Source organism: Phragmites australis, chromosome 22, assembly GCF_958298935.1.
Source record: "Phragmites australis chromosome 22, lpPhrAust1.1, whole genome shotgun sequence".
Classification (NCBI taxonomy): Eukaryota; Viridiplantae; Streptophyta; class Magnoliopsida; order Poales; family Poaceae; genus Phragmites; species Phragmites australis.
In genome coordinates, this window is record NC_084942.1 from 21543677 (window position 1) to 21559329 (window position 15653).

General features: G+C 41.0%; 1 protein-coding gene and 1 pseudogene across 6 annotated transcripts; both read right to left on the reverse strand.

Annotated features, from left to right (window-relative positions):
* Nucleotides 1–7451: 7451 nt before the first annotated feature.
* LOC133904264 (uncharacterized) lies at nt 7452–9931 on the reverse strand. 6 transcript variants are annotated; one of them, XR_009907441.1, is made up of 5 exons: nt 9704–9931; nt 9498–9604; nt 8957–9026; nt 8464–8541; nt 7452–7824 (listed from the first exon to the last, which is right to left on the reverse strand). XR_009907441.1 is itself a non-coding variant. In XM_062345722.1 (4 exons), the coding sequence occupies exons 1-3, from the start codon at nt 9850–9852 to the stop codon at nt 9004–9006; spliced, it is 279 nt and encodes a 92-aa protein (XP_062201706.1). In that variant the 5' UTR covers nt 9853–9931; the 3' UTR covers nt 7452–7824; nt 8957–9003. The 6 variants fall into 6 exon arrangements, 2 of the variants coding, with proteins under 2 accessions (XP_062201706.1, XP_062201705.1); XR_009907442.1 differs by having other exon boundaries at nt 8464–8555; XR_009907443.1 differs by lacking the exon at nt 8957–9026.
* Nucleotides 9932–10500: 569 nt separating this feature from the next.
* LOC133905303 (uncharacterized) lies at nt 10501–13683 on the reverse strand (annotated as a pseudogene).
* Nucleotides 13684–15653: the final 1970 nt, after the last annotated feature.

Sequence of the window (15653 nt, forward strand, 5' to 3'; positions counted from 1 at the left end):
CAACACAGTGGTGCAAGTGGCCAGAACGTGGTGCACAGGTGGTCGTCTATTACAACGTCACACTGCCAAGATGTCAGGGCCTTCACTTGCGCGGGAATGTTAGGATGGCCTCCACTTGCGTTGCATTAAATGTAGGTCACTTCCTTGCAAGTAGAGGATGGCTGGTGGGCCCTCTCTAGTTGATCTTTTCCCAAGGTCTGATGACTCACCCTCGGGGCTTCGGAAAGCTCGTTTAGACTCCAGGGTAGGGGCTCGGAAGGCCAGGGCCCTAGAGGGTTCCGAAGCCTGGTGATCCGCAAGGCCTCCGAGGACCCGTTTGTCTGCAAGCGCGGGCTGGTGGGGCTAGGAGTATCAGGGGTCCTTAATGATGACTCCAACAGAGCTCAAAATGAATTTGATGTGAAGATCAAAAGAGTTAGAAACGACAACGAAAGCGAATTTAAGAATACATAAGTTGAAGAGTTTCTTGATGAAGAAGGGATCAAGCATTAATTCTCGGCACCCTACTCCCCTCAACAAAATGGGGTTGTCGAGAGGAAGAATACGACTCTGATAAAGTCAGCAAGGAACATGATTGATGAGTACAAGATTTCGGTTCAATTTTACATGGAGGCCATCAACACCACATGCCATGCCATCAATCGGTTATATCTCCACAAGATCTTAAAAAAGATCACCTACGAGCTCCTAACCGGTAACAAACCAAATGTGTCTTACTTTAGAGTTTTTGGTAGTAAGTGTTACATTCTAAATAAGAAAGTCAAAATTTTAAGTTTTCACCTAAGGTAGATGAAAGTTTCTTGCTTGGTTATAGATCAAATGCCTACGCCTACCGTGTTTTCAATAAGAAAGCCAAAAGTTTTATGTTGAAATCACGTGTGACGTGACATTTGACGAATCTAACAGCTCCCAAGTGGAGCAGGTTGATCCTAATGTTTTAGGTGATGAAGAAATCCCAAGTGAGACAATAAAAAAGATGACAATAGGTAAAATCAAGCCTCAAGAGCTACAAGTAGCCAATAATAATCAAGTTCATACATCTTCATCAACTCAAGTGGAGCCACCTACATCAACTCAAGATCAAGACCAAAATCAAGATCAAGCTCAAGCTCATGGTGACTCCAACAAATTCCTTGATGATGATGATGAAGTGGAAGGCATTCAACCCCAACCCCAAGTGTCACATCCAAGGGTTCATCAAAGTATCCAAAGAGATCACCTAGTTGACAATATCCTTGATGATATACAAAAGAGAGTAACCACTCGTTCTAGAATTGCAAATTGATCATCGAACCATCTGGTGCTTTGATCTTCAACTTCAATGGTTGCAACCTTCTCTGGTAGAAATGCTACGGTGTGTACATTTGCTAATCACCGGACCTTCCGGTGAGGTCTTCATCCCTCTCTCCCCCTTTGTCTGATATGCTCCGGTGAGTTCAATACCTAGAGCACCGGATCATACGGTGAGGCAAATCTTCCTAAGACTTCTCCAATTCAGTCTAACTTTGTCCCGGTTGCGGTGGCTTCTTGATGTATTATATTCATGAGACCTACTAGCAATATTCTTGACAAATATGTTAGTCCCTTTGACTATATTATCATTACATCAAAATCACAATCATAGCCTAATAGGGTTATTTTTGCTACAGTGCCCCCAGTTGGAGGGGGTATGACCTACCAGCTATGGACCCATCCCGTGCCACCCACAGTAGGAGCTCGTGCAGTGCCCATGACGAACTCATTTGGACACAGTCACGAGAGGCACCTTCTGCTTCGGAGTATTGCGAGGAGTTCACGCAGGCTCCTACGCCCGAGCAGTGTACACTGGGTTCACAAGCCCCGCAGTGGACACAACCTCCTCAAGCTATGATGACACCTCCGCCTACAGCATCGACTCGTCACGATGACATCGTTGGTTGCACGCAACAGACGCCTGACTGGAGCGGCAAGCATGATTTTGACTGGACTGCTGCAATGCAGGCCGCTAGCTTCACCGAGCTCATCAGCGCACAGTACCCCTAATATCCTGATGCACCTAGGGGTTCATAGTGGTACCACCAGGGCGAGCCTTCGATACACTGAACTCCATCACAGCACATTCTAGGGGTGTCCACACTACCGCATGAGAATCCTTCTTCATGGTACATGCGGGGCAGAATTAGCAGAGCGGGATACATGTTCGGTGGGGGTCTCACAGGGCAGGACGATGGTGATGACGAGCAATGGAACACGAGGCAGGGGACAGCGCGGTCCATTGGGATAAGGTCCACACACCCACCACACGTGTACACTCCTGGAGATTACATACGGCGGTAGCATCGTTGAGTCGCTAGTGCAATTATTCGGTGCACTTGTACTTGTTAATAACACATGTATTATTGACTTTATTGTCATGGATATTCCTATTATGTGTTATTCACTATATTGTTAATTTAATTATTTTTAATTTATATAATGTTTGTCAAATAATTATGGTACATAATTTATGTAATGTTTGTCAAATAATTATGATATTTAATACTTATTTAATATTTAATAAATAATCAGCTATTCGTGCTTTGGTACAGAGTCATAACGTTATAGTGAAGGATTAATAAATCTATGGTGGAATCTTCGAGTACAGGGTTTCCATAGACACCTACAACAATCCATATAGCGTGTAATGCCTCATTACAGGTTGTGCATGAAGGGAATGATGATCCCTTTAAGGAGAGCAATCTAATCCAAGCCATGGCTAAATTGCATGCAAGACCCTTATGTTCTGCGTTAACCACTCCGCTCCAACACATAACCACCAAGGACCTTAGGGCCCTCTTTCACGAGCAGCGTCAAACGTATCTCAGAGTGTGCGAACTGGCTAACCATCCTTCTATTCTAGGTTTCTCTAGGAGACAAAGAATGATAGTGATGTTGCTTGACCAGTATGCATCCCACATTCAGATTCGTAATTTCCTATGTGTTCACCCTACTTATCTTTTTTTCAGTGATTCGAATGCTCCTCATTTGCGTTAGGTGTTCCTGGAGGCGCACAGTTGATCAACGAAGACATCACAAACTTTTTGGTGATGTATATGCTCTTTAGCGGGGGTGTCATGCCTAGTTCACGTAGAAGATGACAACGGTCAGCGAACCAAAGGGGTACATGGGCGCCATCTACTACTCATCCAAAATATGACGAGGACAATGAGGATGATGATTTCATGCCACCAATGTCTCAACGTTCTAGCAACAATATAGGAGAAGTTTCAATGATCACTACAAAAGGACGTTCACGCACCACATCGAGATGGCGTATAACTGATAAGGAAATAAGATGTGCTACTACCATGATAGCTTAAGATGACGACGACGATGACGATTTCATACCACAACAACCCCTCCCTCTGAGGCCTCCATCTCCGGAAAACATTGATGACCCTAAAACTGATGATGGATTTGCTGGTACCCATCCTTACAACTTCTTATTACCACCTCAGAAACGATAACCATCTTACCCTGATAGCATTGACTGGCACAACTGGCATTCTTTCGTTAATTTGTGTCACCACTTTCCTCCGTCATCTTGAGATGATATAGGTATTTAACATCTATGCACTATGAACTATGCAAATGGCAGGCGGGACTATTTATTTTGTTTATGAACTATTTGTGAACTATTTGTGAACTATTTGTCTAATCAAGTGATGGTAAGTTTATTATATTAACGTACTATCCAAGCACAATTCTTTTCAACATATAAAAGATATTTGTGAACTCAGATTTTAGACACGCTAATGTATCACCAGCACCTCATGGATTAACATTAATTGCAACTCCAAAATCAATAATGTGATTGTATGAACCGTTCAACCTCGGGTTATGCTTGCTTTAGGATGAATGCTTAAAGCAAGCTTCAACTTTGGATTAAGATCAAAGGGATAGATGTTACTTCTACACTCACTCAAAATCAACAACTTTCATAGGAAATGCTTTCATAGAATTCTATAACTCTATGCAGAGGTAACAATAATTCATTGTTGAACTTTTGCAGAATGAAATGATCACACCACACCAAGCAACAACTTTCATAGGGAATCTCTGCCAAGCATCAATGCCACAATTTGCTAGCTTTTACAGGGAATCCTATGCTACAGCCCCCAGCCAAGCCCATGCACTCAGTCCATGCACTAGCACCCAACCACAATAAATAACCTCACCCCCACCCATGGATAGACCACTACTTTCTCAGCTCTCTTAACTACAATGTCTTCCTTAGCTCCACCAAGCCCACCTAAGAAACATTAGGGTATTTTCATCCCCAGGGGGTTGAACCGTTGATGTGCTTCTGTGACAACCCTTGTAGGCTTCACGAGTCTCAGGACATCTCCTACATATATGGCCTACGCTTCTTCATGTGTGCCAACTACCAGTACGATAAGCCTCGATATGGACCGTACGAGTACCCACATGTATAGCAACGTATATCACTAATGTGACATTTTCCGTATGATTTGATTCACTATCTTACTAATCTACCCTCTTATTTCATTTGTCTAGTCTCCTCCACCTATTTGTGACTTCATGGAATGGCTAGACAAGAAGAAAAATACGCACCAGAAGCGGTGGGTCGATACACGGTGGAGGAGGGAAGCGTACGAATGTCGAGAGTACAAGCAACAGTAGAAGGAACTACGGCTCAAACATCAGAAGGAGCGTATGAGGAAGGTAGCCACGGAGTGCGCCGTAGCTGAGGCACTCAAAACAGAGGGATAATAAATCGTAGAGGGCCCGTCGTGCTAAAGCGAAGGGCCCGTCGTGCTAAAGCGAAGGGCCCTGATGCCCTGCGAAAGGACAAATATCCTATGTGCACTCAGTAGAGAGTATCTATTGTAACCCAGTCTATTTTTATTCTCTAAGACATGTTTGGTTTAGCAGCGACACGATGTTAAGTTAGTCTTTAGGCGTATCATACATACCAACATTTGTTGTCGTCATCTCTTTATGCTTAGGGTCCATCCGCGTAGCGACGAAAAACTCCATATCGAATGTAATGTTTATCAGCGTATGTAACGTCTATACTGTGTTATATGATAATCGTACTTCACAACTATTATTATTAGACAAATTAGATTTTGAATCCTCCCGATGTTACTTCCCTAAAAAGTTACCTACACAAATACATTAAATGAAGAATAAAATATCAAAAAAATTATGTTGAAACAAATTTACACACACTAACGCATCCGGTTTCTTTCTTTATTTATTCGCTCGTGCCCTGATAAAACAAAATTGTGCTACAAAACTAACCCGCTCATATTTTATAGCGAAACACGGCAGCGTGTGGGTTCAAAAAAGTGACAAAAGAGAAATGATGCGATCGGACGCACCAAAAGCACCGATCTGACGCAACATGAGCAGGGATGGCCTATATTCCGAATACAGGAATAGTTGGTGCCTTAGGTACCAAAATCGATTTTTTGGTATTTGAGGCGCTGAATACAAGTGCTAGATTTACAAATACACCGATATATTATCTATTTTGACAAATACAGTTGCGTTTGTTGCCTATTTTTGGATTTTTGCAACTTAACTCACGATCATATCTCCTCTCCACACACCCACGGCTGACGATGTGCCAGACTCCACTGTTGCACTCATTGCCACCATCGTTGTTGCCATACCATGTTATAATTAGTATTCACTTAACAATGTTGTGACCATATTGCAATCGGTAATGTTATAACTATATCGTTCAGCATGTTATAACTAGAGTATCTATCACATCGTAACTAGTCCACACTTGATAATACATGTCATAACTAAATTTTCTATCATATTGTAACTAGAGTGTTCACCATATTGCAACTAGTGTCTACTATTTTGTAATTAGTACTCACTCAACAATATTACGACCATGTTGTAATCGACAATTTTATAACTAGTGTCTATCATGTTGCAACTAATTTACACTCGACAATATGTGTCGTGACTAGATTGTCTACCATATTGTAACTAGAGTATTCACCATGTTATAACTAAAATATCTACCATATTATATTTAGTGCTGACTCGACAATATTGTGACCATATTACAATCGATAATGTTATAGCTGTATTGTTCAGCGTGTTGTAACTAAAATATTTACTATGTGATAATTATATTATGATCCTAAAACTTTATCAAAATATAGCATTCATGAGTCTCATTTTGTTAAGCATATTTTTTCAATAATATACTTCAAACGGATCAAAAATCGAATATACAGTTATAGAGATATTATATTTTAATGATTAGAATCAATAAAAAATTCTCTACATATATGCTTTCTCTAGTGAGTGGGTTGGATATATACGTGGCCCAGTGGATTAGCTCCCATAGTTTGTATATGACCGATGCCCATGGGGAAGAAAACCTAGCTTGGTCCCCATATATATAATTTTATAAAATAGAAATAGAAATTCAAATTAGAGAAAATATGTTGTGTAATTAATTTTACATTGCAACTACTATTTTTTCACATTCATAACTGATACACATAAATTCACAAGTAATTACATCACATATTTAATAAAGAGAAAAAAAAAGAAAAGAAATAAAAAAATTAGATATATTAGCCTACCATTTTAAGACCCATCTAACCCATCCAAGTATCCAGCCTTTCTACAACTACAACCCTACCTAATACATAGCCCCTCTCCATTCTCCACCCACTCACCCCCTCGCCCCAGCCGTCTCCTCACCCCCGCTATCACCTCTCCCCAGCCTTGACATGACCACGGATGCGTCTGATACGTCTCGACACGAGGATGTGTGTCAATGCAGAAAAAAAAAATTCGGACTCACAAGTCCTAGTAACACCACTAGAAAGTACTTAACTACTTCAAGATTTTGCTAGCAAATAGCAAATAGTTCATTTTTGTTATGGATGACGCTATAATGTATATTGCATCTCAGTTTTTCTTAGATGTGCATCTCTGAGATTGCATAGGAAATAGATGGGTTTTCTTTGGTCACAAATCTTATGACTGCGTACCTAAATACGGTGTATCAGAGAAATATTTAGTCAGTGCTGAACCAGTTAATGCTCTTGCAATGCAGGTCACCCACAGTGGATTTGCTGCTGACCACCTTGAGAGGAGATCCCATGACATTCTGCTCCTCAGACCAAACAGGAGAGAGAAGTGCCGCCCTCTGGATCAAGTTTGGCCTCTGGATCAAGTTTGGCCGCGACAACAGCTGCACCAGGGCGGCATGAGCTGACGAAAGAAAACAAATTCTACTTACCTCATGTTCACTCATCATTCACGAGCAATTCTGCGATGCACAAAAACATAACATTGAGAAGAGGCAAATAAATTTTCAATCAGAAACAATTGATTCGATTCATGACGTCGGGCAAATCCCAATCATCGCAGGAATAGAAATACACATAAATGCACAATTTGGATGCGTGTCATCACTAATGAATCCATTCAAACTGGAAATTCAGCAATTGACGATGCATATTAAACATCTGATGCGGATATACAAAGACAGTCACACATATATCATATAGCTCAGGTCAATCAAAAAAATTGACACCACAACATCAGCAGATAGTAGTATGATATCGCACAACGAAAAAAAAGAAAAGATAATAAATCCATGGGCACCATGCCATGTAACATAAAAAATTATTTCAGTTAAGTCTAGTAAACATAAAAGAGGAACTGGCTACTGCTGGAGCGATCATTCTGGCTTTGCAGTTAAAAATGATGAAACACCACAATAGCTTTCCAAAAGACAAATCCAAGGAGAGTTGCATCCTTTCGAAAGGACAGAATCTACAAGGTGACTTCAAGTACCTGCAGGGCAACAGCGCCATATGGTCATCAAGGCTTGGAAAATTTACAGCTTGCTATAACATGTGAGTATGTGACAATCAAGAACTGCAAATGGGAAAACTGAGACAAGCATCAAAACTCTGAAAAAGAAAACGTAACAGCAGGCACAATAAAACAGCCACTCATCAGTGCACACAGGAAGAGATAAGCATGTGAGATAGCCTGCTGTTGCTCAACATTTGAACAATCAAACATGGTAATGCAGTGACGGGAAGGGTACTAACCCCACAAAAAACTGCTTACAGAAAATACAATGAAATCCATAGTTGACACAATCAGAACTAAAGTGTCAAGTGTCTAGCATCAATGAGGGAAGACGAACCATTCTGGCAGGAAATGCTTGCATGAAGATAATCAGTAAACATCCAACAAAGGAAAACGACACTAAACATTGGTTACAAGATTCTATTCTTACGGGAGTTGAAATTACAGGATAAACTGTGGTTCATCATAAAAATGTGCTAAATGTTTCAAACTAAAGCACTAACGGCTGCAATTCTGAATACTATTCCAACCACGTGAAATTTTTTACTACCCAAACCCAAGCCTTGAGATCTTATTAAGCTTCCAGGTTAGGATGAATGAGAAAATTATGATTACCAAAGGGAGTGCATGCTTCAAAATCAGCACCTTTGACATGCTGTATACTGGCCTTGCATCACCCATCTTTTCCATTCCCTAACAAATCCCAACTGTATCCTCAATCAACTTAAGTTTCAATATTGTATAAACAAGTGTCTACTAGTATGCGTGAGTACAAATTGAAAAGAGCGGATGTACAGTGTAGCCAATTAAAATATAGACAAAAAATAGCGTGTGAAACAAACAGTAAATGTTGATTTGGATAACTGTACATCAGTTGGGTTTTCATGCTTCAGAAATCAAAGGTAAGAAGACAGCAACACACAAAAGCCAACGAAAAATACATGAAGCTAGCAAAAAGATTGACAGCAAGGCTTCCAAGTAATAGTGTGCCAACAGCCAAGGCAGCACCCCGTATTTACCAATTTACTAGCTTTTTCCCCCAAAAAAACCTAAATTTCAACTCCCAAATATACATATTGTTAGAAAAAGAAACAGGAAAGGAACCTACATATTTCTAGGACACAAGGTCCCCGTCAAGCTGTGCAGCCTCCAACATCAACCATCTTTCCCACTCTTCCCTATAAAATCCCAATTTTAATCTCCTTAAATCAGTTCCACTCGACTTTGGTATAAGAGTAGGAAATAAAGCACACATTGCATATAACCCCCGATGTGTTTGCTTGAAACTCCACTTTGGCAATAGTAACCGAGAATTTTATTCCATGCTGGTTTCGAATATTTTTCATTCAATGATTATCGTATAGTTAAAGGACCATATAATGAACAATTTAGCTAGGTTCACTCAAAATACCAGGCAACATCGAATCAATGGCCCGAGTGAATTTCTTAGGTAACACATCCGCAAAAACTAGCACAAATCAACATCACCACAATAAGAAATATATAGCGCGCCATCTACCTAGGTAAGTAGGTATAGCACGAAATATACAATTTTTAACTCAAAATGATGCGATCAGTGGATGAGATGATACATGATGCAGCACGACCACTAATTTAGCGATCCTGACAAGTGCAGCGGAAGGAGGTACCTTGGGAGAGCTCGCAGCACGCCCGCGCGCTCGCCGCCGGGTGCGCCGTGAGTCGCGCCATCACCGCCGCCACTGTCACGGGCGACCCCATCATCGCCGCCAGCGGCCTGCGCACACAAAACCACACAACGATCCCAACCACCGCATCAGATTCACCAGCACAGGGTTCCGCCTGAATGGCTCTGCGGGTGCGTTCGACAGCTTACCGCGCGGCCGCGACGGAGGAGGTGGCGAAGGCGGACGGGGCGCGGCGGCGCGGGGCAGCCAGCGGAGGTGGGGCACGGAGGCGCGCAGCGGACGTCGGGCGGCGCACGGCGGCGAGGACGATGCGGGAGGCGGCGCCGCGCCATGCCATGGCTAGGGTTTCGGAGGAGGAGGTGATAGGGGTTGGCGGCGGCGGTGGATGGGTATAGGGTTTTAGAGGAAGGGAGTAATGGGCTGGGCTTCTGAGCCAGTTGATCTGGGCTTTAATATCTCTAACGGCCTGTTTGGATCTCTAGAATTGAAACTAACTCAAGCAATTAGATTCCAGCAATTACTTTCAAAGGAATTGAATTGTCCAGAATATGATTGAAATCTAACATTCTTGTTTGGATGTATATAGAATTCTTTTCTAAGAATCAAATTAAAAATATTGTTTGGATAGGATATTCAAAATATGAAAAGTGTGCTTCCAGAACTGAATATTCTGCTCTCTCTTTCCATCCATCCACACAGCTCTCTCTCTCTCCATCCATCCACACAGCTCTCTCTCTCTCCACATACACAGCAGAACGACAGGAAACACAGTAATACATTGTTTGAAAACCATCAACATTTTATTTAGTTCTCCATTCGATTCAATAGACATGTGAAATAAGCATCAACATTTGCAAGACAATGTGAGACAACACTTGCTCCTACAAATAAGCATTCACACCATGAATTTAAATGCATGACATATTTAGTTCCTAAAGTAACAGACGTCACTTGCTCCTACAAACACACACTCACATAGGTTCTTGAGATTAAGACAATGCAAAACCAGCAGAGGATTTTCCAAACAAAACAAGGGTTTCACTTCTTAAGTTGCTTCATGAGCCACCTCTTCCTCCTTTCCATTGGAAGTGCCATTAATGCCTCAAACTTGCGAGCATCAGAAGTGAGAATATCATATAGGTCAAGCTCAGTATCTTCATCAAGTCCTATATCCTGTAGTGCAGCAAGAACTTCCTTCGATGAAGGACCTTTTGGCACATCGTCTTTAAGTGCTTCAGCAAACTTATCCAATTTTTCAAACATCATTGAAGTGAAAGAATCCTCAGACCGTTGCCTTTTTAAACTTGCCGTAGTTGATGTTAAACTAAGCTCTTTAGCAGTACCATCTTCCTTAGACATTTGCTTTGAATTCTCAGCAGCGGTTCTTGCCTGCCTCCCCATTAGCACTATCTTTGCAATAAACTAGACTTATTAAATCCCAAAATTTTATAACCTTGTACATGTATCCATTGGCTTCCTTGTTTTTCTGTAATATATAAATGGAACATAAATTAGCTTCAGTTCGACTACCAAATTGAGGTGTCTATTTGGTTGAGTGCAAAATTTAATCAACTTCAGAACATAAATTAGCTTCAGAACAACAGACACACACACACTATATATATATATATATATATATATATATATATATATATATATATATATATATATTCACTCATATATATGTAACAAACAGAACAACACACTATATATATGCATATCTGATTCACTCAAATGTGCTTGTAACAGGAAAGCTTGTAACTAATAAAAGAACAGCACAGTTTGATGTAAAGTGCTTGAAATAACTGCAAGAGCTAATGCACTAAGTTTGCTGGAGTCACTTGGTACATCAGCATATCACTTAAAGGAGATTTCCATGTGTCATCCTATGTTTATCAGAACAAACCCACATAATTGAATGACCATCTAAAAGCTTGTAACAGAACACACAACATAGTCTTTCCAAACTGATTCACTCATTCACATAAACAAAATCAGAATAGCACTATCAACAAGTAGAAGGTTTCTGAAATTTACCTCAACATAGTCTTCCCAAACTTTATCACTATCAACTGATAGCTTGTTCTTGTTCCAATCCCAACCTAATCCACTAGATCCTAGCATCCCACTAATGATAGAGTAGTGCTTATCAAATGTCTTGCTCCTCGAAACGATATTATCCTTTGTGATATCCACACCGCACTTCTCACGGATATTTTTTATAGCAGCGGTGTACACATGAGACTTCCACCCATTTTGAGCTCTATCACCCTTGTTGTAGTACTCCACAAAAGTGTTAAGCAATGCTTCATCCATCTCATTATTCCAAAAAACGTAACCCCTGCCTAATTTCTTACCCTTCTCCATATCCTGTAGCAAAAAATACAAGGATGTTTGTAAGCATGACAATCAAGTAATAGGCAACATCATGCAAAGATAAGAACGTAAATTTTAGACATGTAGGTACATACATACATAAGGTAAGAATGAAAATTTGAACTAAACGTGTTGGCCTCGTCTCGCTTCGTAATCAGCAAACATTTGGTTAGCCTTGGTGCCCCTAAAATTGCTCCATTCATTCGATAATTGAACATGTGTAATCATACTCATATCTCCTTGAACTTCAGCAGATTCAACAGATATCACCCTATCAACTTGACGTACAAGTAAATCATCCATATCCCTTTGTCTATCAATTAGAAAGTTGTGTAATATGCAGCAAGCATTAATTATCCTAATCTGCATGAAGTTAGTAGGAGTGAGTTAATAGATGCTTAAAGAAACTCACACTTGAATTTTTGGCTGACTACTAACTATTGCATACCTAATTTTTTAAGTCAAAATATGAGTTGCTTCTCAATATAACCCACCTTATCTTCAACAGCCCAAATGTTCTTTCTATCACATTTCTAGCCGATGAATGGCGCAAGTTGAATAACTCTCTTGCAGTAGATGGGTTATTCCCTTGAGCAGCCCACTCATTCAAGTGATAGCGTGTGGATCGATATGGAGCAAGGAACCCCAGACCATTGGTGTATCTAGCATCTACTAGATAGTATTTACCTATTATTTAAGCAAGAAGCATCATTAGGTTTCAATTCAGACCGTGTTAGTAACTCTAATTTAATGTTATGATATGTGTAATTACCATTTGGAACAGTAAATGCATCCTCTCGGGACATTGCATCACGTAACACACGTGAATCTGAGGCTGATCCTTCCCACCCCGCTAAGACATAAACAAACTTCATCTACCAATCACAAACTCCCAAAACATTGGTGGTAATCTGCTACTTTCTATTCCTATACCTCCCTTGGTCAGCCATTGGCACAAAAACATCGATGTGTGTACCATCTAGTGCACCAAGACAATCTTCAAACCACTTCCATTTGGAATCCTCGTGTTGTATAGCTGATGGGTCGGGAAGCTTAATAAATTCATGGCATAATGACAGTACACATCTCAACACCTCATTGAAATGCCGACTTATTGGCTCAAGTGACCACCCATATGTGCTACGAATTAGCCTTATCTTCGTTCCATGGCCCACTATAAGCAAAAATATCGCAACCTTTTCTTCTACAGACACATTTAGGGTGTCATGCAGACCACACTTCTCACGTAAGATGGCACACAGATCAGAAAATGACCTCTTAGTTAGGCGCAAACTGTCATAACAATAGACATTTGAACCCTGGTACAAATTTCTCAGCATCTGTTTCCTACTTCTAACATCCCTCTCTACCACTTCATCAACATCAACAATGAGCCTAGGCCTTTTTCGACGATAGCAATGCAAAATCATGGTCATGAAAACAATAACAAAAGTAGCAGCTAGCCTCTTTCTTTTCTTCCTTCTCTTCCTCCTTATTTCATCCTCACTTGTGTTAGAAACTAAATTTACATCTTCGCCCGACATCTAGAATGCATATACACAAAAATGTTTTATTATTATGAAAAGAGCAGGGCTAGAAAATGGACTAACAGCAAGGAAAACAATATATATTTGAACAACGAGGAAAACAAACAATAAATCATGGTCATGAAAACAATAACAAAAGTAGCAGCTAGCATCAGCATCATGTCCCATAATGTTTCTTAACAGCAACATGCAACATGACATTGGAAAAATTAGCAGCTAAATTTGTTATGAATCATGGCTTGAAACACACCAATGATCCAATAAATTCTACAGATTTCAGATGCTTTATCCTTGTACCACAAACCGATTGAACAAATGTGTCCAACTAATAACAACTCCAATCCAAACAAGAGAAATATAAAGATTACACTGTGAGGCGGCCTGCAGGCTGCAACAAGGGTCCTATGTGCCAAGTAATCATAGCTTATGTGTATGTGATAGCTAGGTTAGAACCTTCGACATGTACAGATCACAGTACTGTACAATCCGTGTGTAATGCAGGTATGTATAAGCAATAAGGACTCACTTAGGAGAACATAAAAGTACATGACGTTGATTGCAGGGTAGTGATCTATGTTAGCAATATATAGAATCAATTTGTATTAATTTCAGGTATGCTTGTGCAGGACCATTGGAAAAATAAATATATCACAGGAAGCTTCCTGTCTATCTAGTATGCTACTGTCATCCTTAACTAATACTGGTATCCAATTTAATATATGTCCCAGAAAAGGTCAGTGGTTATTTGCTAAAAGAAAAAATGAGTAGTTTTAGAATTTTGAGTTCTAGAGAGAGGGACACTCAGGAGAGGAGAAATCTGAACAGATTGCAATTTTCACTTGGTCTACAGCATATAGCCGTATAGCTCCATCCAATTTTCATGGAACTTCCACTAAACTTGTCTTTGTCTCCTAATCAAACTAACTAGCCAATCTTTATGGATATATGCTGAACCTTGTACTAAACCTAAGAAAACCATAGACAGAAGTAGAAAGTACAGAGGAAACTTAACATTGTACTATGCACTAGCTACACATGAACTAAGAACATCCATACAGGAAATAGCACAAGCATTTACAAAGCAACACACGTGATCGTCTCACGGAAACTACAAATCGATCTAAGAACATCCATATAGAAAATAGCAGTGTGAGAAGAATCGAGATGTTTGAGAATAGCCACACATGAACTAACAACATCCATACAGGAAATAGCACAAGCATTTACAAAGCAACACACGTGATCCTCTCATGGAGACTACAAATCGGTCTAGGGTTCGATGAATGGATCTAGGGTTCAATGAATGGATCTAGGGTATCCCCGTGGGCCAATATGTTGGTGTGGCATGTGGAGGAGCAGGGAGCAGAGGTGGGAGATCGAGAGGATGGAAGTGATTGATTCGCTAGGGTTGCATGTTTGGAGCAGAGGGGGGAGATGGAGCGGAGTGTAAGGGGTGAGAGGGAGTAGGGGAGGACGTTGTGGTACCGGCGGCGGCGGGGAGCGCCCGGCGGCAGAGGGAAGCACCCGACGGTGGCGGGGAGCGCTCGGCGGCGGCAAGCACTCGACGGTCGCTGCGAAGAGGCGATGCGGGAGGAGTCGAGGATGAGACGGTTCGACCAAGGAGGCATGGAATGTGGTTTTCCAGATTTTATGGAAGGAATTGGGCCTAAGTATATCTGGAAAGGGCTTGAATCTGGCTTTCCAAATCAAAAGTGCACCCAAACAGGCCAGCCCAAGAATCATATTCCAATTCGGCCCAATTTGTAGGATCCAAACAGGCCCTAAAGGAAAAAGTTCATATTAACTTCTTCAGCTATTGTTCGAGTCTGTGTATCCCTCTCGAACCGCAAAATTAAATATCCCACATCCTTTACTATTCAAATTGACTTAATTTACCTCCTTAACTGATTTTGATAATACTTTCATCATATGTGGCAGTGGGTCCCACATGTCATATGACATCTCATCTCTTTTTCTTCCCTCTTTTCTCTCTCTCTAAAAAAAGACAGCTAGCGTGCACATTGGAGCGCATCTGCCTTGTTCTCACCGATGAGGATGCTAGGGGAGAAGACGAGCCCTGTTGCCCCACCGCGTCATACCACGAGCTCCATGCCGATGACGATGTTTGTGCCAATGTACTCCTTGAGGAACGCCTCGACCATGATCCTCGTGTTCACGATGAGCACGCACCGGTGCCCGCACACTAAGAAAACGC